The 25,556-nt window shown below is 40.9% G+C and overlaps 1 protein-coding gene across 1 annotated transcript; it reads left to right on the top strand.

Annotated features, from left to right (window-relative positions):
* Window positions 1–1,118: 1,118 nt before the first annotated feature.
* On the top strand, window positions 1,119–25,287 carry mlxipl (MLX interacting protein like). Its single transcript, XM_088616599.1, has 17 exons — window positions 1,119–1,951; window positions 5,262–5,368; window positions 6,153–6,235; window positions 6,525–6,614; window positions 7,504–7,545; window positions 11,634–11,808; window positions 12,068–12,148; window positions 18,518–18,669; window positions 18,788–19,418; window positions 19,508–19,581; window positions 20,027–20,327; window positions 20,847–20,959; window positions 21,392–21,511; window positions 22,229–22,356; window positions 22,455–22,578; window positions 23,163–23,292; window positions 24,583–25,287. Exons 1-17 carry the CDS (start codon window positions 1,590–1,592, stop codon window positions 24,702–24,704), a joined length of 2,835 nt encoding a protein of 944 aa, XP_088472725.1. The 5' UTR covers window positions 1,119–1,589; the 3' UTR covers window positions 24,705–25,287.
* Window positions 25,288–25,556: the final 269 nt, after the last annotated feature.

Here is a 25,556-nt window from a genome sequence, read left to right as displayed (position 1 = left end):
TAAAAAATGATGTCATGTTTTCACTGTGAACCATGAAGCCACGATGAGACTGCTGTTGTTCTGCTTGTTTATTTTATCTTGTCGTTCATCTGTTGTATTTCTGTGGTTATTCTACTGTTGTTATGCTGATTCTGTTGCTTGCATTTTTTAACACCAGCTTCATTTTCCACCTGCTGTACAATGTGCATTGCTTAGAGCTGATTGACAAATTGTTACACCTTATTGCACAATACTAGGCTTATTTTATGTAAATTACCTTGAATAAAGGCGTCTGCCAAGTCATTATTTTTAACAATAACAACATTTGGTGGGTGATCTGGGGTGGTGAGAGGAGTAGGACAGAATTCATGAGCCAGTATCTGAACCTTGGTGCAAAGCATGACTTCATGACGTATGACTTTAGCACTAGACCGCCTGTTGATGACAAACGCTAATCAGCACAATACATTTCCATATACCATGTCTATTCAATAAAATGCCAGGGTGCCTGCTACAAAATTATGGATGATTTTCAATAATTACTTGAATGTGAATGTGTTATGTGGTTATAAGTAACAAGATCCTTTTTACCCTCAGTATACATGACAACAAAATCGTAGCATCAGAAAATCTCCGACCAGGCGTGAAATCTTGGATTAATTCTCAGGTGACCCAAAACCAAGTCCCAGTTTTGTAATACTAGGGGTCTATCTAAAATATCCAGCTGCTGTAGGAGTTATGCATACAGTATGCAAGGACTCCTATAACCAGCCCTAGCTGATGAGTTTAGGGCTCATTATAGGAGTCCATATGTACATATGAATGTGTGTGAATATGTAGGAGAGAGAGAGCCTGACAGGCAGATGATGCATATAAACTCTTTATCAGGATGTGTTTTATGGTTTTGATCATCTAAAGTGAAAACATGTATTTTAGTGTACGGTTTCTTCTCCAGAGAAATCTCCTCCAGTAGCCACAATGTGAGTCCAGAGGAGGTACAGTACGTAGGATTTGGTCTCCATTTCACCTGCCCCCTTCTCTTTAAGCACGTGTCTCTTTAAGCACGGCGGCTTCTTTTAGGGCAGAGGTCTGTCTTTACATAACACAAGCACGTGTAGCCAATTTAACTTTACCCCTGGGAGGAGAAAACACAGCCGTCGGGTTTACCATTAAACAGCTCCAACTTCGAAACAAGCGCTTCGATTGTTCAGTAACTATCGGGAAGATAGTTGTTTTTCTGCAAGGGCACTGGTGTTCGGTGGTCTGTAAAATAACTGCACTTATTTATGTCCGTATTTCTTCTTCATACCTGAGAAAGGTATGAAGGTTCTTTCTTAAAAAGAATCACAAAAGCTAGTAGTTGTGTTAGATGGTTTCTGCGCGTCAAACTTCTTTTGCGTCCGGAATGATGCTGTTCTCCAAAGATGATGCTTAATTTTGAGAGAAAAAAAAGAATTGTTCCTCAAGGAAACTTGTTTTGGTGCAAGTGATTGAAACTGGTCTTGTGCTGGTTACGATGCTGAAATCGGCAGTGTAGGGATTAAGTGAAGGGCTTCACTCTTTTGACTAAATTAAAGACAGTGTTCACGGACAGTTAATGAAATAGTTCAATGGCCAAAGCCGAGAGACTCGGATCTGCTGGTTTCTCCGGACGGACCAAACATGACCAGATTCCCGATTCGGAATCAGACTCGGACCCGGAGGAGGAACACGGGGTCAACGCCGGGGCTGGACAAGCGACTGGAGCCGTGTCGCGGACACAGGTGATCCACAGCGGTCACTTTATGGTGTCCGCGCCGCACAGCGATTCCACCCCGCGAAGGGGGAAGCGTGGGTCACCAGCTGGCTATGACTTTGACACCGTGAACCGGACTTGGTGCCACACCTACAGCTTCGGCCCGAGAAGTTCTGGAAGTCTCAGCATCGATCCGACACTGACCCGGCTATTTGAGTGCATGACGCTTGCGTACAGGTAAGATGCTAGAGTACGTTACTTTGCGTGTTTCTGTGTAATTATAAGGGTTTTAAAAGTTAATTTACGCAACAGCTCTGAAATAGGCTAAACCTAAACCTTCTTCTACCTACTGGAGAAAGCCTTATCTTATGTCATATTGTTCCGACAGCTTTGTTATTGATGTTCCTGCCTAGGTTGTAGGTTGTAATCTGACTGCCTTGAGCTTTCCCCTGCTTGGTGCAACAACACCTTTCGGCTTCACCCTGGGCGTGCTGATTTTTAGACCTCCATTTCCTCTACCTGCTGGATGTAGGGTCCACAGTCCAGGTGTCCTCAGGGCTGGTCCTGGAGAGTGTCTGCAGGTTTTCTAGGTCTCTGCACTGAAGTGACGGCGGATGTTGGTAAAGTGATTCAATCATAATAAAAACCTGATGGAGGTTTTGAGAGCCCAGCTGGACTGTAATCCTGTATGCACACTAATAACCTGATACAGGGATCCCTGCTGTATCCACACCTCACCTCTGACTCGCACCTTTACAGAACGTGCAGCTATATAGCTTTCTGGGTTGACTTTATAAATTGGAGTGTGCAGCGGTATGATTCGTTGAGAATTTAGTGCATGTGTTTTTATTCAGTTACCCAGCTAGAATACCTAACAGTGAATCTCCCAGGGAATAATTTCCTGCAATCTTCTACAGTTTCTTAAAATGCACTAAGACCCAGATACAGTGGATTTCAATGAAATGCAACAGATTGTACATTTTGAGCATCGAGCCAGAAGTTAGTATCTGCGATACAAAAAACCCCTATGCTGAATTCTGAGAGGACTGTAAAGCCCTGGAGAAGTTGCTTCTTTTTCCTATAGTGGGGGTTATTTAACTCGGGATGAGCTAATCTGAGTGTTTGAAAGGCAAATTAAACACTTAGATGTACTGTAGCCGATGTCATGAGTTTATGTTTCAAAGCAGCATTAGAATTACAGGTCTGCAGTGCTGGCTTGTCAAATGTAAAGCAATGTTCATTATATATCACATTGCATAACTGTTTGTTCTCTCATTCTGAAATGTAATAATTCTAGTTAGTATGAATATGGTACTGGCTGAATCACATTTGTTGTAGACTTAATATATTCTGTAGCACTGCATTGGTGCATAGAGTACATATTCAAAACTTTTTTTATTTGTCTGATTTATTTGTAAATGCTAGTGTACAGTCAAACAGTCTGTAATAGAATCCCTTAACAGCTCATGAGTTTCATGACCTAATGGTGAGTAAGCAGCACTGAGACTTCAGTCCCCTAAAACCACTTTGTTTATTCTGTCATTTAAAATTGGTGGTATTCTGGCCTTGACTTGAAAGAATATCAATAGTGAAGGATTGATGTGCACAGAAGTCATTGAGAGTGTACTGCGTGACCTTGCTCTAGTTTGGTAAAATGTTTGTGATTTAGAAAGCAAGAGCCTGATTCCCAGCACTGGAGTTACAGTGGCTATAATGAGTGGTCAATGACCCCCTTAGCACAATATGAGGTCTGTGTAGATTACCATACTACAGTGCTTTTAATTGTGCACTGTATTGCTCAAATACACTTTCAGCAAAGCCACCCTGTAACTCTAAAGGGGGTTATACAAATGTGCAGTGTTTTGATACAGAAAAAGTCTTAAGATAAGGAATGTAGGAGGGATTTACTAATAAGAAAATTAAACAAATATATTATTGTGTGAGTTCCAAAGCTGAAGTGATTGTGTCTCTAATCTGATTAAGTTTTATTACGTGGGGGTGGAGTGCAGGCAATCAAGTTAAGGATAACTGATCCAAAGTGCTTATTGGCAGCATTCATTTACAGCCTTTTATGTGTAATAGCTGGATTGAAAGAGGAATATAAGAAAGGTAACAAACACCTGGAGCACACTGGGCCTGTCTAGCCCTCCTGGAAAGTAGTATCTAATTGATCTAAGGATCTCTGTCAGTTTCTTGAAAGAAGCCAGGGTTTTCGCTCTGACCACATGCTGTAGTTACGAGACTGTGCCATAACCCATAACCCCTTGTGTTAAGACGTATTTGATTTAAATACAATTCCACATAGTATCCATTCATGTTTCTGAAGTGTAGCCAGTCCGCTTGCTTTAGATGTTCTCTGTCTATCCACACCTCCATTTTCTGACGGCTTCTTCCAATTCGGGGTCGGGGGGGCCGGCACGGAGCAGCCTGGATGGGTGGCCAGTCCTTTGCAGTGCAGACACTCAGGCACTTGCAACAGGGCCGATTTTCCCAGAGGCCAGTTCACCTGCCAGTATGTCTCTGAAGTCTGGGTGGAAACCAGAGCACCTGGAGGAAACCCACACGCATACAGAGAGAACATACAAACTCCACACAGATAGGACCTCAGTTTGGGAATCGGACCCAGGGCCCCAGCATTGTGAGACGGCAATGCTGACCACTGCGCCATCATGCCTCCGTATTCTCTCTATAGCATGCTGTCATTAATGATCATGTGATTATTTTGACCCTGCCAAACTAATCAGCTTTATTGTACCCGGTTATTAAATGCTGTAATACTTGGAAGAGGCGGAGAGAACTTTTTAGCTTAGCTTTAAACTTTTCAGTTATTAGTAGCAAATTGTATGTCAACAGTCAAGTTACCAGTACTTTGAACTCTTCCTGGTAATGCAAATTGAGCGGGTATATTTAACAGTGCCTTGTGCAATGTACCAGTAACTTGGCTATTAATGTCTTATTTTTCCTCTGTCTTGCCACTTGCTGATGGAAGTGTTTTCATCAGTGTTTCATGTGCAAACCACATGCAGAAAGTCCTTTTTTTTGGCTACCTAGTAACCATCAATCTGGGAGAATTAATGCATTAAGCGTAGGAGACCAGAGCTTGTCACAGTTTTGATGAATTGTCTTGTTCTAGTTGCTGTTTTGAAAATCTAAAGTGCTGTAGAGGGTAAATTATGTCAGGTTAAACCACTTGAACGCACTATAGTGACAGATAATTTCATTGAACAGTGCTGAAGCCAAGGAGAAAATGGTAATGCAGTATGGGCTAGGAGTCAGATCCCATAGGTTTTAGAATTGCTATCCTTTGGAGGTTTTAAATACACTGTACAGAGTTTCATGGAACGTTTAATATCGGCTGAAGACTTCCCCAGGTGATTTATGTACCTTTCTCAGCTCTTGGCTCAAAACTATTTTGTCAGTGGATAGTTATTCTCTTGACTACTGGGATACAGAAGGCAGAATTCTGGAGAGGATAAAAAAGTGAAAGGAAGTATCTGGCCTGTACTTTTCTGTAATCCTCCTGAATGCCTGTTTTTTTTCTTTACAGTGGAAAACTTGTGTCCCCGAAGTGGAAGTCTTTCAAAGGCCTCAGGCTGCTGTGGAGGGACAAAATCCGCCTGAATAACGGAATATGGAGAGCCTGGTACATCCAGTGTATGTATTTCAGTTGGCTTTGTATTAATATTAGAAGCAAAATCATTTTCTAACTCCTTTGTCCAATTGAGGGTCACAGGGAGCTTCGGCAAGAAACAGGCCCAAGGTGGGGTACACCCTTGGTGGGACCCCAGCCTGCCACAGGGCACACACAGATGGAAACCCCCACACTCGCACCAGGGCCGGTTTTCCCAGAAGTCGATTAACACGGGGGGGGTGAACACAGGGAGACCAAAAACCCATACAAACTCCACGCAGACAGCAGCCCAGGTCCAGAATGAAACACAGGGCCCTAGCGCTGCGAGGCACCAATGCTGACCACCGGCAACTGTTCTGCCTATTTGAAAAGACACAACGCAGCTAATTCAGATTTATCGTAGCGTCGTCGGCCTGCGTAGTTGAAAGCACACATGAGGCTATGACACAAGAATATTGTTCTTGGAAAAACAAAACTGAAACGTAAAACATTCAAGACACAAATCTTTGCAATGGCCAGACTGAATGGCCTAATATCTGTTATATGAAGAACTTGAGATACAGATGACGAGACTTGACATGTACTTGATGCATCTAAGAAACACTCCTTTGATCCAAATTTCTGGACACCCTTTTCCCTAGAAACTACATACCCTCCCCTTTTAAAATTTATTTTCGTACAAGCCAGGCTGTTGAACAGTAGTCAATGCAGGAGTCTGAAAGCCACTCTGCCAGCTGGTGTGATTGGCCACATGAGGTACGCTGACTTGTGGGTCACATGACTGTGTTTTTTGTGCCCACGATGTAGACGTGGAGAAGAGAAGGAACCCGGTCTGTGGGTTTGTGACCCCGCTGGAGGGCTCGGAAGCCGAGGCACATCGCAAACCAGAGGTACGGTCCCACCCCTTGCACTGAGGGTCAGATCGGCTTGCCCCCTGCAGGCAGGAGACATCTATATTGTTCCCCACTAGTGTTGGGCCTCCGTGTCTGTAAGCAGTTTGTCATTTGGAGGTGTCATACAGTTGCCCCAAGGCAGTGAAGTGATTCACTTGAACCAGGGTGATTGTTGACTCCCAGTCATGTCAGAATTTAATCCCTCAATTTAATTCTTTCCTTCTTCTTGCTGTTAGATCTTGGTCTTGTGCCGTTAGTAGCGTTTTGTTTTTGAATTTTATTTTAGGCTATTGTTTTAGAGGGCAGCTACTGGAAGCGCAGGATTGAAGTTGTGATTAAAGAATATCACAAATGGAGGATATACCACAAGAAAAGGGTGAGTGTGTTGCCCATCACTGCCATCTATGTTTACAGCTGGGCTCTGTATTTCGGATGTATCTGTATGCTGTGACCCTTGTAACCAGTCCAGTCTATTCCTATGGGGTGTATTTTATTGTGGTAGAAAACACACTGCAAAAAATTAGCCTATCCTGAACTACACACAAACATTTTAAATCTATTTCTACTAAGTGACTGTGACTCTGATTTCCCAAATGATAGCGCTGAGGTAGGGACTGGTCAGGTAGGGCTCTCTGGTTTCTCAGCGAAACATTGACCCCAACTCTTTAGACTCAAGCTTAAGGCGATGTCAGTGAGGGATGTCTCAACTCCAATCGGCACTGAATCTCCTGTACTTCGTGAGAGCTTGTACCATGTCGGAAGATGAACAACATGACCGGTGGGCTCGTCAGTGGAGCTTGTCTGCATGTCCTCCGTTTGCTCCTTAGTGGTGTTTCTGTAATTCCAAAATAGTTTAAGGAGGACATTCAGTGAAGGCCACTGCTAGTTTGTGGCATACATTATGCACTGAGTATTATATTGAATGAATATTTACATATAGGAAATGTTTAAATCATTACTTTAGTTTGGTTGCTCATCATTTTAACATCATTTCTAAATTACTTTAGTTCTTCATTTGAACTATTTGTACCAAAAAATAATATTTATTTTTGTGTTGAGAAAATACAGGTGTTTTTGTACGAATGTTTTAAAGCCGTCTTGAGTGAACCATTCGTGTATGTGTTTGGAGATTGTCTGCTACAGCAGTTCCTTTCCAATAGACAGCACTATAGAGTGGAAAATGTGGAAAAGAAACAAGAATACTCTGGAATTATAATATTGTCCTTTGGGTGCATCAGTAATGTTATTTTTGTTTATTTTTCTAGCTCCAAAAAAATAAAAATGGTAGGCTGTCAATGTTAGACAAGGTAAGAGAGCAGAATCTTATTTGTAAGTGTAAATTTAATGAAGTTTTTTTTTACTTAAGACTGTCCCTGCTATGAACCATTTTTTTTATAAAATAAGTAAGAATTACTGAGTTATGAAGAAATGGTATAAATATTATGTCTGATAATGTCCTGTATTTTTAAATAATGAGAAGTAAACTCATTTTAGTTTTTTTCTAATCCTCCAATATCTTATATTTTAGAAAGAAACATTCAGTATAACTTATCCATCTATCTGTTGTTTTGCACTGCTCATACATGTTTACTTGTTTATGTTTTGAAAAAAAATTCAGGGACTGCTGTATGTGCAAAGCAGGTTAGGAGTTCTCGACTTGTTTGGCCACTTTCCCTCTTATTTTTGAGAACAGTAAAATTAATAGGAAACCAAGAGGCTTTCCTATTAATAGTCAAGTCCATAGCATTCAGGTCTTTCAGAAAACCCCAAACCTGTGCAGAGACGTGCGTCACACTTGGTGACTCATGAAGTGAATGCTGTTATTATAATGCTGCTAATCCTTTTGTTCATCGCATTTACTGTGCCAGTACCAGCTAGGTTAGACCTTAATGTCAGCTCATCAAATCTGACCCACTTCCCAGCTGACATTCTAAAGCTGTGGGTATTTTTTTATCTAAACGTGCAGGTCAGACATAAACGTGTTGAAGATAGTAAGGCATTAATTGAGCCTTTTGAGAGGGAACGCAAATGTCATTCAGTGACGTCACTAATGGAATATTGGAACTACATCTCCTCTCGGTCACCTCTGTTTCCGAAACACCTGTATACAGTCTGTAGTAGTTCAGGAGGGTAGCTGCGTCAGCATGCGTAGGCTGCAAAGGAACAAGTAATAGGTTTATTCCATGCTGAAAAAAAGAAGAAAGAAAACGCAACGTTTTGGCCGTGGAGCCTTCTTCAGTCTAGACTATCTATATTGTTGATTTATATTAAAGGTCCTCATGGTAATTTCTTTGCAAATCGAGCATTTCTTTTTCATAGCGCTTAATTCTGGCTTTTATTTCATTTAGTTTTCAAGTTCACAATTCCTAAAATCTAGACATATCACATATTGGGGATTCTAGATACATCACTATTATGATGGTTCTAAATACATATGATAAGTTTATTGAGGATATGGTATTAATTAGTATAATATAAGTGCTTACCTAACAAATGTTTGATTTACAGCAAAACCCTAATTTTTTACTGACATATTTGTTTAATTTTGGGGGTCCCTTCATTTGTTAAAATGCTTATTGACATGGGCTCTTATCTGTACCCCCACCCTGCTAAAAAAGTATGAAACTTCTCAATGATGCAGATCTCAAAGAGTAATTATACTGTATTATATAGTATCGAGTATATTAATTATATGTACAGTACGTATAATATTGCATAAAAATTAAATTAATATTATATTATTATATTACAATGATCCATTATCTAAATTATAAGTTAATATTCAAAGAATTTACCTACTGTACCTACATATCACGCTACACATAAGACAGTATCTAAATGTTTATTTCTTATCTATTGTTTCTGTAATTTCAATTCAATGGTTTTGTTTCCTGAGAAGTTTTGTTTTCCAAATTTCCCATGATGTTTAATGGCGAAACTCAGTACAAAATTTCTGGAGTCTCCACCTGAGGAGTTTCCCCGGGTTATTGATGAGCTGGTGGAGCCCAGTTGCTGCCTGCCTGCTCAGTGGCACGTGAGCAGAGCCGTTTGATTTAGGTCAGGAAAAATGGCATGGTAACGTTTTCTGGGAATAAAATACACAAAGTCACTCAACTCCCACTCTCCTCCCCCCTGGTGCCCCTTTTCAACACAATACAAAACTGTCATTTCCAGTCTTTGTTGGCAAGAAAGAAAAAAGTGATCAGTAGGTGAGAAGTAATCAAAAAATACTTCCGGTGCTATATTTATCCAGCAGTCTCAAATTGCAGCTTTAAACTAAATATATAAAGCTGGACCATGGCACCTTCAGGAGAACAGCACCAGTTCTGGCACGCTTTCTGAGAGCTGTGAGTACTCCTGTTTTCTGCTTTACAGTAACAGCTGCAGGGCACACTGGATAGGCTGTATGTGTGACGTACTGCAGAGCAGGGGCTGGGAAACTTCTGTTTCACTCCTAACTAGAAGAATAATTTATTTGAATGTGTATTTCGAGTTTTATTGCGGTGTATAAATTGTGCGAACCACCTTGTTTTTTTCGCTTAGTAATGCAGTGCCACTTCTTTGTGCTTCTCTTAAACCCTGATTGTTGCAGTAGCTGGAACCTGTGTCCTATCTGTGTTTTGTGTATCACTCTGTCTACAGTAGCAAACATCTGTGGGACATTGGCATTGCAGTAAGGGGTGTCGCTGGAGATGAATCATTTTCTTTCAGCTGTGGATCATCAATAGTATAGTCACACTTTACTATTGTATTCGCTGGGTCTTTAAATGCCAGAATGCTCATGGATCATAGAAACAGGCAATCCAGTAAATGCTTTTGTTTAATGTAAATGGAAAGGTTCAGGTTTCCTGCCATCTTCCAGTTGAAATTATGCTTAATAGCTTGTTCCTTTTTTCTCTCTTTTTTCTTTTTTTGGGCTTATGCAGTCTTGGGTTTGCTTTTAGCTATACATTGCATTGTAAGTTAAACATGCAGTACAGTATGGACGACATGGCAAGGAGGCAGAAGCAGGGGCTGAGCAACACAAAGAGAAGCCAGAGAGAAATCGTGCAGCACGATAGTCCTTATTTAACTTAAGAACAGGCATGCAAGGTCCCCTTAAGGAGAATCTAAAGATGAATTGTAAAATAAAATGCTCCCAGGCAGGCTATAGGAATGGCTGCATATAGTGGAAGAATTGCCAGTGTCAAGGGAGCTGGTGAAAGCCTGGGTGAATCCTGGGATACACTACCTGACTGACGATCAGGCAACTGTATTCTCATGGCTACCAATCAGTCAGTTGCATCTGTGCTCAGTTAGGGCAAGGTGGGACATGCCAAGCCAAGTTAAATTACTACGTCTGACATGTAACATTCCATTAACATGTAATGAAACGAGTTAAATCCAAAACTCTTCTCATCCTACAGTATATACACCTTTATAAAGAAGGGAATGTTCTTCTTTTCACTTGCAGAAGTGATCTGTAACAATGATGTCTGATGTTATGATCTCTGATGCATTAAGCTTAGTGCATCCATGTGTCTCTCGAATTGGTTGTATGAAACTGGATTCTTGGCAAGAGTTTGAAAGCTGTCCACTGTGGAGGATGCACAATAACTTACATCGAGCAGCAATAAATCCTGCAGCAAGCTTCTCCAACTCCACTTCCTGGTTTTTGTTCCACTGTTAAATTACAAGTGAGCTGACTGCTGGTTAATTATTTAATTGACTGCATGCAATGTGATCATGCTCTTGGGTGTTTTGTACTGTAGGTAGTCTTAAAAGTTGACATTGTGAGCAGTCAATTCTAAAATACCTTAAGAAAATACTATACAGTATATATAATAAAATGTGTTTATTTGTTAATTGGCTGCTCAAGTTTTGGAAAAAACACCAGAAGACAAGGCTCCCAGGAAATATTTTAAAGACACCTGTCCTACAAGGATTCACTGCAGTTAGTAACACTAGATGGCAGTAGTGGCTGCATCGTCTAATGACCAAATAGCATTGTAATGTAGAGTGTGCATCATACAGTGGTATTGACATTACAGGACATGCTGATCAGAAGAATGTCAATTAAAATACACATTAATTAATGTTAATTAATTGCTGATCATCACCTTTTTTTAGCTGAGACTTGCCTTTTGTGGTAGTAAGTGGTTGTGTCAAAGGATTTTTTTCTTTGCTAAGGTTTAAAAAATGGCCTTCCTCAATAGAGCAAATTTTAAAGGAGTAAGTGGACCAGTATGACCAGTAATCAGTAATCAGTAATCCTAAACCAGTATTTGCACATCCATCAGTTCCAACTCAACATTCCCTTCGTCAGTGTTTGTGAATCCTGGCTGGGCGACGTGCCTGTAATGTTCAACACAAAGCGCCAGGTGACGGAGGTTCTCCGTTTTTCATTATTTCCAAGGGGGGAGTCTACAGGAAGGGGGTGAGTAAATGGCCCTGTCAGATGTTCCCGGAGCCGGTGCGGATGCAGGAGGAGAGCCACATGTTTGATCTGGACTGCTTCCTATCGGACATCTCGGACACCTTGTTCACCATGACGCAGAAGTCCTGCCCATGGGCTGGGGATCGGCACGACGGTGAGTAGGAGCATCCTTTCTTCTTCAGAGCCCATCCTCCTCTAGTATAGGACCCGACGATGAAAGAAATCAAGCAGCTGTTGTCAAGTTGCATCCAGAGAATTCACGCGAGAATGCACAAGGTTTTGAGTATAACTATTTTTGACATGAAGTTTCCCCCAATTCACCGAAATTTCCAGAGTCCGGAGCATTTCGTACACACATGCACTCTGTGTCTTCCCCTTCTAATGATATCTGGTGATGTTTTTCCCACCCCCAGCTTATACCAGCAATGCTGACATGATCCAGCCTGGCCTGACGCCTTTGCAGCCTAACCTGGATGACTTTATGGACATTCCTGGTAGGAAAGACTGTTTTCTTCTCCTTCCCTGCTTGTCAGTATCTCTGTCCCAGTTGAGTGAGGTTGTTTAAGGTGCAAACTTACCTTATATGCATATTGGGAATAAAAAACTCAAAATTCTACACTCATTAGAGTGACCGAAAAGGGTAGAATTTCTGCCCTGAAGGTTTAGGACATGAACCTCTGTCAAATACTTATTGACAAGTTTAGCAGGATTACCAATTCGTAACCTGATCTCAACAGCTCTCCGAATCTGTCTTAAACCCACTGATTCTAGGATAGACTCCGGGTCACCTCAAGACGCACAAGAGATGAGTGGCTTTCCGATAATGGATAGATGTTACATCTATATGTATAAATTACATCAAAAATTTCCTTGGATGTGTTGGATACTTTATTATGTTACTAGTGAACAAAAATACAGTCAACACAAACTTGTCAAAAGTTCAGATTAATAATCAAACGGAACCCTAAGAATTTTCCTTACTTTTTTTTCCAGTTGTGTCATGATTAGTTTAGTAAATTTCACAGTATTCTAAACCCAGGAAGTGGTAGGGTGAGCTGTAGTGTCATCAGACACTCAGTTATACAGTGATCCCAGTTGATTAACGATGTGTCAGTAGTGCAAGAGCTTGCAGAGAGCTGTCTGAACTGTTGAACTTGAAATAGCATGTCAAAGGCAGTATTGGTGCAAAAAGAAATTATGCTTTTATGATTTCCAGTTCGTAAAGAGCTCTTGGTTTGAGGACAAAAAAACATTTGGTACAATTCAAAAACTTCCACACAGAAGTATTTATGAACTGAAAAACCATAGTGCAGCTATTATCTAATTAGTAGGTAGTAATCTATTTAGCCCACTCTACCCATCTACCATTCAAAATAATCTACGCATGGTGAAGGATTAATACTTCAAAACTTCATAATGCAGGGTAAATTATGGTACAAGAAAGAAAACAAAAGAGGATGCCCAGAAATATTGCACATTGGAAATGATGGGAAATGACTACTGAGGAGCCTTTTTAAGGAGTTGGGGAAGAAATGGAGGGCTCATATGGAAAGATAACCACACAGGCCTGCAGTGGCACATGCAGGGACACTGCAGGTCTGCGTTCAAGAGACCCGGCCTGAGAGCTGTGTGAAGACATGTGACAACAGAGTATGGAGCAAAGCTGCAACTTCTCTCTCTCTCACAGTGTTCTCCTCAGGAAACCCTGTCTGGTACATAGTACTTTCATTCTCTTCAAGTGAGAAGTACCATGCATAAAGAATTGTGTGAAATCAGCCTAGCTTGCTGCTGTCGCTCTGAGACAGTGTTTAGCTCTTTATCTGAAGGTAAGACTGGGTTTCCTTGGTGCTATTCTGGTTTTATGGATCTCCTCTTTGTGTATGTTTTTCCTTGAAGTCTAGTGGAGCTGCAGGGTATGTTTACCTCTTGCAGAAATGTAGTCTCTATTTGGAAATACACCTCTCTCTGAGGGTGTTGCTGTCCATTTAAAGTACTCATGGCTTCCAAAAAAATATTGTGCCTTATGAAGTACCACTTCTTGGAAAGTTTTCCCTGAGATAAGAGAAGTATATCTGTGCTGGACTCTGGGAAATGACCTACTGACAGTGCCGTTACATCTGTCAGTAATAAAAGAAGCAACTCTTTATGTTGGTTGTTGTTTGCTTAATAGTTTGTTTTCAACCTGTTGATCTGCTGTTTATCAATAAGAAAATATTTGGTCACATTGTCTCATTAACAGTGCATTTCTGGGAGGTGGTTCTTTTGCAGATAAGAAAGGTTTCTCTACTGAAGAAAGACATGAAGTATTGTTACAGACCCATATAGACACAGCGTGTCAATTTTTTCTCTGCTCTCCTTCCTGTCTCTGTCTTGATCTGATCTTATATGGTGTCTTTCTGTACTGTCGATTGACACTTAATCATTTGCCCAAAATTTAATTAACTGAGGTAAACCAGAAGATTCTTTTCATCAGTGTTTCTCACTGCCAGCACAGCTAAGCAAACCTCCCTTGGTTTGCAGCTCTAGGAATTGGAAATAATGGCACTAGATGGGCAATACTCATTGTGTCTACATTCTTAAGGATGACTTGCAATGGCTTCATTGGCACAAGCAGTGCATTAAAGCTTCTCAGAAATGAAGCCAATATAGTTAGAAAGAATGAGAAATCACACTTCTGTTTGCATTCAGTTATAGAAAAATCACTGGACCTTCCTTTATTATCCAAAGTCCTTTCCAAGTTGGGTTCTCTGGACCACTCTGGTTCTGCGGCCCCAGCCTCACCCGGGATGTGAATTGAGAATTTCCTCATCGGAGTGAGTGATCAGGGCTCTGGACTCTCAGCTCTGCGTGGCTGGTGAGCTCCGGAGAGTTTTAGTAATCCCTCAAAGGCTGTTTGTGAAAAGATTCCTTAAACCTACATGAGGGAACAGTGCAGGGTGGCCAAGCATTGCAATCTTCAATACAATTTGTATAGATGGTGACGGTTATTGTGAATTTCCTTTCCTCCCTCGCTAATGTGAAACTTTTGTATTATTGATTATTTTCAGACAAAGCAGTCTGTAAACAAAGACTAAGATCCTGTTTCGCTCGGTCTGGCAACCCTACATATTGCCTTGAATGGACCAAGTGAAGTGTGAACGTGATCTGCTGAGCAGTGAGGTTGCTGGTGCAGATTGGCACCCCAGGAGTGAACAGAGTGGGTCCCCACCTGTTAGTAAAGTGCTCTGGAGTCCTTTGAGATGAAAACTTACAGTACTTGAAGTTGCCATTACTGAATTCTGAACAGTGATATACTGTTAGATACTCCTTCCATGTAGGATTATATATGAAACTTTTTTTTTGGTTTACCAAGTTTGATTTAAATATTTTACTGCACTGCACTCAAGAGTTGAAAAGTAAAGCCGTGGGTGGCGTTAAATGCTGTACTGGAAAATGCGCATGGGAATCCCCCCTCCTAGAGACTACAGGGGACACTTTCAGGTACAGAAGGTCAAGAAACCCCATGTAGCTCTACAACATGTCCTGGTCATTACTTTTACCTCCGTCGGTTCCGTCTCAATGAAGTGTTATGAGTTGCTCAGACACATCAAGTAACTGGAGGAATCTGACTGTAACAGCTGCCCCCCTAAGAGAGCTACAGATCCTAAAGGCACCAGTGGGTAGTATTGATGTGTCGAGAAGCTGGTGGAATATTTCTGTGCAGCTTTTCTAATGGGTCCTAGAGCCGCAGTTAATGATGCCCGTACGGGAAGCTGCGGGGTGCCGGCAGGGGTCAGCGGGTGGCCAGACCGCGCTGGAATGCAGAAGTGGAACTGGATGTGGTTGACCACACACCTCATGTCTCGGGAGCTTTGGTTAGCAGGGAGGACCACTGTAGAAAGGGAAGGGGACTTCTGTATTGAGGTCTCTGCAGTGTTCCTAATAAAGATTTGAGATCACTGTAGTTCAGTGGGTCAAAGTTGTTGTTTTTTTTATTTTGGGGGTGACTACAGGGTCAGTAACTCCTGCGTGACACTGGAAATAGTGACTCTGCCTTTCTCTCAGCCCTGTCATAAGGCAAAGGCCAGTCTTCTTAGAAGGCACACATTTTCCAGAACATTATTTCTCACTTTTAGAAGATGTTGAATTTTTGTGGTATGCTACAAAGGTGTCACACAAGATAATGTGTGTCAAGAGGAAGCAGGAAAATGTGTTGCTAACTACAGAACGTCTTTAATTTGTTTTCTTTATACTAGTATTACTGCAGTTACTAATAATCTGAGGAAGAGGTTGCATATAATTTAAAAATATACAATTTTCAATTCTTTTCTCACCTTTTTGAGAGCATACAACCGTGTTCTATCATGATATAATGTGTTACATTTTCTTCACTAATTTTACGTGGGCTTTCTCCCTTTTGTTGGCAATAGATCAAAACATTTTATGTGCAAAGCACTTTTGTTACCTGCATCGAGGAGAAGAGCTGACTTTTAAAAATGTTTATTCTGCAAGAGCAGAAAATTAGGCAAACGGAGGAGATGAAATGATTGAAGTGTGCCTTGCTTGTTGGCATCTCTTTATTTTTTTAAATGTACCCACCCAAATCAAGTTGGCTGGGTCTTCTGCCCCCTTGTGTGCTAGGTACCCTCCTGCTACCTTTTCAGGGCTCTGAGCACTTGTCAGTCCTGCTCCTTGGCCTGCCATCAACAACATGCTGCAGAGCCTGGTCACGAGGCAAGGTTCACTGCCTTTGCATGTGGTACTACTTTCGTATCCTTTAAATAGCGTTCATTCAGAAATAAAGGGACCTGCTTCCTATAGCTGCTGTATGATGCGTTGTACCTAAGCTTGAAAAATCTCTTCTTCAGATCTCAATTATATGCTTTTGAGTTTTTGCCAATCCGTGTATGCTTACTTCATTCTATACTGATGTCTGCACTGGGCCTGCATAGTAGGCCCTCCCATGCTATTGGCTCTGCTCTGTTTTCTGTCATGTTTCGGACAGTCAAACAATGTGTCCCATGCCGTTTGCTCATGTTGTGATGATGTAGGGGGGATGGAATGAAATCTGACAAAAGTGGAAAATTGAACAGATTTGTGTCCTTTGGCAATGGGTTAATATGTAGAACATACAGTATAATGCTCAGGTTTACTGGATCAGTTGTTTATTTCTTTTGCATTTGCCATCAGCTGAGATGTTTAGCGGAAGAAGTACAGTATGTTTGTTAGACGCCACAATGTTGTTTAAAAGAATATCTTGTTTAGGGGTTGTATTAACTGCAGTTCCCAGAAGATGGGTTGTGTAATGTCTTATTTGTAAAAATCCCCAACAACACTGAACTGTGTAACATAGATATGGTTGGTTAATGTTGTTTAACACATAGAGTGCTTCTAAAGTCAGTTGCTTCACACCAATGCTGTGAAACCTGTGTACTGTACATCAGTGAATTCTGGCACTTATATGGTAGCTGAGCGTGTGGGATCTGCACACTTTAACTCCCATGTTGCAGCAAATGGAAATGTTTGCTGTCTCTTCTCAACATAGCTCCACTGGGCAATTTCCCATGTACTGTATGGTTGCTGTGAAGGGCCAACTTGACAAACCCATTTTGGTGTCTTCAGCTATTTGATATCAATCATATTGCTGTTTGCACAGAATTCATATTATTATTTGCATGTGATTTGAATGGTTTTATTTCTGATATGATGGTTATTATCATTCTTTGCTCTGTACACTTTTAATATGAAGGATATTGAGTTGAGGGGGGGGGAAGGATCCCGAGTAGTGGAAATTTAGCTTTACTCCCAGAGATGAAATTCTGTGAGAGTGACAGTTCGTGCACTTCTTAAGCTTGTAATGCATGTCTTGGCAAATATACCTCCTGGTTAAGAAGTCTATTCAATGAGCTGTCATGCTTATGTTGGGAATGGCCGTACCTCCTGTGCCAACAATAGTGGACTGGGACTTGTTTGTGCCACTCTCTGTGCCAGCATGCCCTGTCAGTACTACATGTGCTTTTTCACTTTGCTATCTTGATGTGTTATATCCAAAGTTTCAGGAATCGTAGAATTAAACTCAATTTATAGATGGAAGGGGAAATAAGTACTATTTTGCTTCTGGTAATTTCTAGAAAGAATGTTAGTGGGACACAAACTAATACATTCTGAAAGACTGATTCATTCCTGTTAATGGGCATTATTTATTAAATACATTTTACTTCATTTATTTTTATGTTGTTGTAAGCAATGAAAAATTTACTTAAGCAAAAATGAAAAATCACAAGACCGGAGATTTCTTCAGAAATCTAAAAAACGAAGCATGACATTTAACACATTTAGTTTCTTGCCACCCAGTCAGGGCTTGAAATTGACACGAGAATTGATTTGCCAAGCCTAGCAAATGTGGGCTGAAATTTCCACTTCCCTTTTTCAAAGACATCCTGATGAAAACGCCCTCCACCCGCAACCCCCTCCCTAAGTAGAGATTAACTAAACGTCTTTTAATATTAGTCCATCATACCAGAAAATTTCAACTCTAATCCTGAAAGACCTATTTGCCTTCTAGCTTTTGTTATGGTGAAGCTCAAACAACATCAAAACTGGCAACTGAGGCAGTGAACCAGATCTTTTTGATTATTTTAATCTAAAACACGATTAAGATGTGCACTTGAGAGCTCAGGTGGAGCAAGAGCCATGAGGCATTAAAATTATAGAATACTTTTCAACCTCGGATTTACCGGGATAGTAAGCTAAATCATATAGTAAAACTAAATGATCTTCCCCGCGAGCTTGTTTAACACAAAATATAGCCATGTCGCCATGTTTCTGAGTTAGGTGTAAACAGAAATTCCTTTAACCAAATGCATGTGGTTTGGTTGTTCCAGATATCTTCATGAGCTATCGCAGTCAGCCAGTAGAGCAGACTGGCTTTTCAGAGTCTGAGTATTTCGGGAGTGTGGCAGGCAGCATGTTCTCCTCAGGACCAGCCTTGGGGACAGCAGAGCCTCTGTTGCCCGGAAACAACCAGCTAGTGCAGGTCAGTACGTCGCCTTGGATATCAGTGCAGTCCCTTGACCTGTGAGTGTGTTCTGCAAAGACGGAGCACTGTGTAAAACTAAGAAATTGATTTTGAACTTTGGTATAATTTCTCACAGGCGAATGTTGTACCAGAAGAAAGACTGATTCTCCCTCCCTCTTCCAACGTTCTCTCGGACACGGGTTACCACAGGCAATCTTTGTCGCCCAAGGTGCCGTACAACCACAGCGGCATGACCTCTGACCCTAAATACAAAGCAGAGGTAGACTACAACCGCCAGTCGGAATATCACCCCCCTGAGTTGTCAGCAGCGACATCACCATATGGGAACAAACATTATACGAGCACCACAACAGCTGTTCCCCCAAGTATGGGCTCCCTCATTCAGGATACCATGCCCTATGGCTCATTTTCTGCACCATGCCAGAAGTACCGATACAGCTCTCCTATCACATCCTCAGTTATCACTCACACAGGCTCGATGTCCACTGTCTTGCCAGAGGATACCCCAGGACATGTGTACCCAGCCCCGGAGATGTTCTCTCAAGTGCCTGTGAGTTACCCTCCCCTTTTCGGCACCCAGACAACAGTTCCTTCTCTGGCCATGCACCATAACTTCTCTGTACCTCAAAGGATGGCAGTAGGCTGTGGGGGGACTTCAGCAGGCAAATCCAAGATTCCTGTGCCACCTGCTTCCCCTCTGCAGAGCAGCTGCTTGGCAAAGCTGCTTTCAACAGGCACACAAGAGTGTAAGTTAGCAAATGAACATGTCATTCAGTGGATTTGGTATTCCATCTAACTTTGACCCGCGTTTAAGTACCTCGTTCCCTCTTTCTAGGTAAACCAACAGTGGGATTTGAGCTTCCCAGGGGGGAAGTTAAGTGTAAAATGTCTACATCCCCCAGCTCTCCAGTAAGATTCTTGTTTTTGATTGTTACTGTATTTATCATGACTTTCAATCGGCATGCTTTTGTGAAGACCGCAAGACTGAGATGCATTCACAATCTCTTTTGCCCTGAGTAGTGCAGGAATCTGTAACTTTATAAAACATTTTGTGACGGGCTGAACCATTTGTGGGTCATAGTGAAAGTGGATTTAAAAAAAATCGGCAAAAAACGTTGACACACAAAAGGAAACATGCACCTAAAATTATAGCGTGCAACTCTAGCTCATCTACTAAAACTGCATAGACCCTTTATGAAAAGAAGGAAGTTCCCAGTACTTCTACATTCTTGATGAGCAATCATCCAATCAAATGGGAACATAGATTTAGGAATGTTTTAGATTAACATCTTTGAAAGATCAGCTGATCATTGACAGAAATCTTAAACATTTACTCTGTTTTTTCCTTCTTCAGCCAAGTGGTGGTGTATATTCTTCATGTGGAACAAACATGAGAACATCCCCCTCTCTGATGGGTGCACCAGCCGTGATGCAGCAAAGTCTGTCTCAGGCCCTTGAGATCCCACTGCTACCAGCACTGCACAGCCACATGCCACAGTTCTCACCTGGAATTCAGAATGCCAGCTCCTCTCAAAGTTCCACTGTATCGGCTCTACTGATGCAGAACAACATGCACACATCCACACCTCTCCTGGTACCCAAGACTGAAAAGCTGTCACCTATCCAGATATATAATGAGAAAACTGCTTTAACAGGTCTGTTTCAGAGCAAACTGTTAAATTAACACTTGTGTGATTTAAAGTGTAAGGTGTCTATGTGTCTATAAAACAGTAGAACCAAAAAAGACCAATTTTATTCATGTGATGTTAGTTTTATTTAAACCAGTTTGGTATAATGCTTACTGAATTCACACTGTTGTAGTATTGCAACTTATTTTCCAAATATGTTAAATTTATATAATTCCTGTTTTCCTCAGATCATTTCTCATTCATATTAAATTAAATGAAATTTATATTGCATTACTATTTGTGAATTTATAGCTAAGCATAAAATAAGCATATTAAACCCACTGGGTTTTGGAATACATATTTGCCTGTTGCTTTAAATGTAAATACTTAATTGAAAAAAATAAAATTAAAAGCACTCATGCAAACGGGTGAGTGAAGCTATTGTAGCCAATAGCTGTTCATGGTGTGTTATCCTAATAATTCCCCATTTTAATTTCCCATTTTTGACTTGTGCTCAATCTCAGCAATGTCTTTATCTATTTCTAGTGAATTTCAGGAGGAACTCAGGCCAGATATCCCCAACAAACCCTCCTGAGAAAAGCCCCAGTCCGCAGTCTCCACACTCCAACCCTAGTCAAACCAGGCCTGAGCAGAACAAGGTAAAACCATTTCAACTGCAGAGAAGAAAATGGAAATTTGTCATTAATTTAGGAATTTTGGCCCTACCTTTTTTTTAATTTAATTAAGGAAGGCCTTAAATTTTCCTTCACTCTCAACGTTTTGAAATGAACAATCAATAGTCATGATCACCAGCTGCTATTTCACTCATGACTGGCTTCCCATTCTTCCAGTTTTGATGTGTTGTACATGTCTGGATAATCCTTAATCTACCTCAGAAATATTGAAATGCTGGATTCTTTAAAAATGAAATTGAAAACGACTTTTTTGCAATACTATATGATTGAATTAATTAGTGTTTTTGTTTTGAACACAACTCAGACAAGAAGGCTGCTACAACACTGTAAACAAAATTGCATATTTGTTTTGTGGCTGCAGAGACAGATGTTTTCACTCTCACCCTTCTCTTCCAGATTGAAACGAGAAGAATCACGCATATTTCTGCAGAACAGAAAAGACGTTTCAACATCAAATTGGGATTTGACACATTGCATAGTCTAGTGACAACACTAAGCTCCCAACCTAGTATCAAAGTAAGCACCAACATCTTCACCGAGGGCTTAAGACTCTTCATATAATATATGTATGTATAGAAATATTTTCCTTTTGCATCATCTTCCTGAAATGCAGTATGATGATTACTTTTGGGGAAAAATGCCTAACTATTTATGTAAGGGGTAAATTCAGTAGGTTCTGTACAGATCTAAGAAGTAATATCCCAAAAACATCATTTGAGTAAAAAAAGTGTGATGAATCCAATCATCAAACACTAGATAAAAAAACTTATCTAATCCAGTAATTTTATTAATTCTATAGTGGACAGCAGATATTTTGCAGATCTATGAGAAAATGACATTGTTTAAGAATAATGTAGATGCACTTTACTCATTTAGTCTCCAGCATTTGGTGAATGATTGAAGCTGCCAGCATTTTCTCTTGCTTCAGGATTTGTTAGCCATGTGTCCCTTCACACTTACAGTACATCAACATTTTGATGTGGACACGGTCACCTTCTATCATTGTTTTCAGTCTTTTTGCCTGGTTGACACCCTTTTTCAAATACTTTCCATGTGGAGCGCTCTTCACATGGGGAAAAATGAGATGACTACAGCAAGACGGGAGCTCTTGCATAATCCCGATATCTGCCGTGCAAACATGGTGAAGCAATGACCAGCGAACACAAATGAAACCTCAGCCTTTCCCTGAACTTTTCCTCACTGTGCGTGTTTCTTAATTAATTGGGCCCCCAGATCAGCAAAGCTACGACCCTGCAGAAGACAGCGGAGTACATCAGCAAGATGCAGCAGGAGAGAGCCCAGCTGCACGAGGAGGCCCAGCGGTTGCGTGAGGAGGTGGTGGCGCTCAACTGCGCGATCAAGTGAGTGCCATCTGGGCCACCGTGCAATACCAGCCCATCGTCCAGCAATGTGCAGTGTTTGTGGTTGGCAGCAGCACTGTCCGTTTTCTCTCCTGCAGCGAGTGCCAACAGCAGCTTCCTGCCACCGGGGTGCCCATAACCCGGCAGCGGTTTGACCACATGAGAGAGATGTTCCGGGACTACGTCCGGGCGCAGACCCTGCAGAACTGGAAGTTTTGGATTGTATCCCTGAATTGGTTTCCTCTTCCACTGCACGCTAATTAAAAGTGCAAGGAACACACCAGGAACCCTCAGAGAGGACAAGGATTTTATCTCCCTGTCCAAAATAGAAATTCAATGAATGGTATCCCATTAATTTAAGTTGCACGTTTTTCTTGAACAGTTTGCCTTGGGCAGTTTCACAGTGTCCAGTAAAAAGCCTTGCTTCTAACATTTTCAATGATATGTATGTAATATAATTTAAAAGTTATATAACTTTTTTATATTGTGCTTTTGAAAGCAGCCACCTCAAGGTACTTTACAAAATTTCTTGTAACAATGTCACTTGACCTTGCTGTGGCCTTTGTTAGATGTTTTGTGAGGCAGTGATTTTTTTTTGTTAAGTCCTACAGAGAAAGAGAGTTGTCTCCCTATATTTAGTTATACAGTGAAGGAATTATCACGTTATTGTTAGGTTGTAAGAACACATTTCCTAAAAATAACACGTCTTACAAAAGACACTTACAGTAGGAATCCGAGATTGTTTTTGCCAAAGTTTTCTAGTGTCTTAAGTGAGATCACTTTCCTTAAGTCAAATTTTAATATAGTTCAGTATCATCATTGAGCCTCTGTTTGAAACCTACAATGGGATGGTTTCTACTGCCAGTGTAGAGGATCTGTGTCGCACAACCTTGTCCTGGCTGGATCAGTACTGTTCCCTTCCTGCTCTCAGACCTAGTAAGTATTTTAAGCTGGACAATCAGCTTACATCCATCCATCCTTCAGTCCGGTTTCCAGCTGTTTCATCCACTTCAGGAGTCGCTGGGGAGACAGAGACCGTCCTGGCAAGCAATGGGCGCAAGGACAGGACACCAGTCCGTTGCAGAATTTTCTGACATATTTAAGAAAAACAAAGGAGGGATGAATTGTCATTCTTCTCTTTTGTACACTTTATTCTGTGGTTTTACCACTACTTCAGATCTTTGTAGTCTGATGGTTTAATACTGTATATAAATTACTGGTCTTGTGAAAGATATTAAGCCACAGAAAAATACAAAATGGGAAACGGTAATTTAGAAAAAGATACTGCTGCACTAGAATCGGTTCAGAGAAGAGCAACCACCTGTGTTCTGGGAATGTCATATGCTGACTGAAGGAACTGAGCCTTCACAGTCTTGAACAAAGAAGACTACATATTCAAAATCATCAAAGACCCTGATAAAGTCAATTCACAATCATTTTCCTTTTTATTTGGAACCTGTTTTGTTAGTCTCAGGTTTTAGAAATTCAGATAATTAGAATAACATCAAAATAGAATAAAAAAAGATAAGTACCACCATTTTAATGTCCATGCAGTTCTTAGTGTTGGTGTGCCTCTCTAAATCATCCCTTTGTGCTTTTGCATATCTGTACTGGACTGGTGTCCTGGTGTAGTTCTGGATCACACCTGCTGCATCTGGGATAGGTCTTCCTGATAATGGATTGACAGAGTCATTTCAATAATAAATGTGTTGCCATAGGTTACTATTTAGTAGATAAATGAAAGAAAAACATGACTTTATTACATCTAAGTGCAATATAGACAATTATTAACTTTATTGTGGATATGAGAAGCTGTTTTGTGTGTTATCAGTAGAGGTATCCTTCTTTATTACCTTGTAATAATTGTTACTTTCTGGTTGTAATATTCTTTATTACTCTTGTAAAGGGTATTTATGAAAAAAGAGTCATTGTGCAAAACCTGAAGGAATTTGTTTTCACAACAGCAAAACAAGTGAATGTTACACATGAATCTGTAGCTCTTTAATTAAGAAGAGTAGGCTCTTTTGTCATAAATTTGCAAAATAATCCTCTGCTTACCTTACAGATACTTTAGTTTTTTTCTCTGAAGATCAGTGCAGCCAAAAGTTTTGATCTTTGTTTTAAAGTGTGCAGAACGGATCAAAGAATTCAGCAGGTCTGAAAAGCTGGATTGTGAGATGTGGGATTGTCGTTTATTTGACCGTGTTGATGTTCTGTTATTCCCAGCTGTCCTAAGATCCCTCCGTCACCTCTGCACATCCACGTCCATCCTGACTGACCCCACGCTCGTCCCGGAGCAGGCCACACAGGCCGTGACCCAGACCGGCCCTGGCAACAGTTACCCTTAGCAACAGCAGCCCTGGATTTCGTACCAGGGCATCTGACTGCAGCACTGTGCTGTTCTCGCCAAACTGGAGCTTGATGTTTTGTGTTATGTGCCTGATGAAAAAGGCACAATCATTTATTGTCAAATACTTGTGTGGATTTGATGCGGAAGTCTGGACTCTAAAGCTTGCTTACTCTGTGAAACTGCATTGACGGTGCACCAACCTGAACTGCGAAACATCGTTCCGGACCATGTCGTCACATCTGTCAGCATGTGATCGTTTTCACCTTCTGCTATTTAACACTGAAGAACTAGCAGCAAGTGCATTGAAATCAGTTACTACACTGAACATCCCACAAACCTTATGAAGGAGAAAACTCCAAAGCCACATAACTGCCTACCAATTCTTTTTCTAACTTTTGGAAAGATTAGTTAACATCCATGTACAATTGTAATGAAATTAAGGACTAATATGTTTGCTATTAAGCAATGACTGTAATACTACTGATTTGCATCTTCTTTCATTTGCATGAGCTTGTTCCTGCATTTACAGAAATTACACATTTCTGCAGAGACAATCTGTAATAAAATGGAAACTGTCCAAACTTTTCCTAGGATTTTTACAACCGTTCTGCTCCAGTCGTGAAAATAGAAGCTTAACCCCTGCAAAGGGGCACAAGCCTAAAACCCTAGGAAGTGTTGGCTTTGGGTTTGGGTGTCTGGAACACTGTATTATGAGTTGGGTTTAATGTGTGCAGGGCTGGGAATAAACTGCAGTTTCACAGTCCTCAGCATTTTTCTTCAGGACTGCAAAGTCTGTATCTTGTAAGTTATCAGATCAGTGTTGCAATTTTCTTAACTGAACTTTTTTTTT

Source organism: Lepisosteus platostomus, chromosome 22, assembly GCF_059453375.1.
Source record: "Lepisosteus platostomus isolate fLepPlt1 chromosome 22, fLepPlt1.hap1, whole genome shotgun sequence".
Lineage (NCBI taxonomy): Eukaryota > Metazoa > Chordata > Actinopteri > Semionotiformes > Lepisosteidae > Lepisosteus > Lepisosteus platostomus.
This window is presented reverse-complemented; position numbering and strand designations above follow the sequence as displayed.

What these genes read in the sequence shown, in the direction of transcription:
- mlxipl (XM_088616599.1), top strand. Translation starts at nt 1,590, where the DNA reads ATGGCCAAAGCCGAGAGACTCGGATCTGCTGGTTTCTCCGGACGGACC. An exon ending in TGACTTTATGGACATTCCTG is followed by an intron (nt 12,149 to 18,517) that starts GTAGGAAAGACT and finishes TGGTTGTTCCAG; the next exon opens with ATATCTTCATGAGCTATCGC. An exon ending in CTACATCCCCCAGCTCTCCA is followed by an intron (nt 19,582 to 20,026) that starts GTAAGATTCTTG and finishes TTCCTTCTTCAG; the next exon opens with CCAAGTGGTGGTGTATATTC.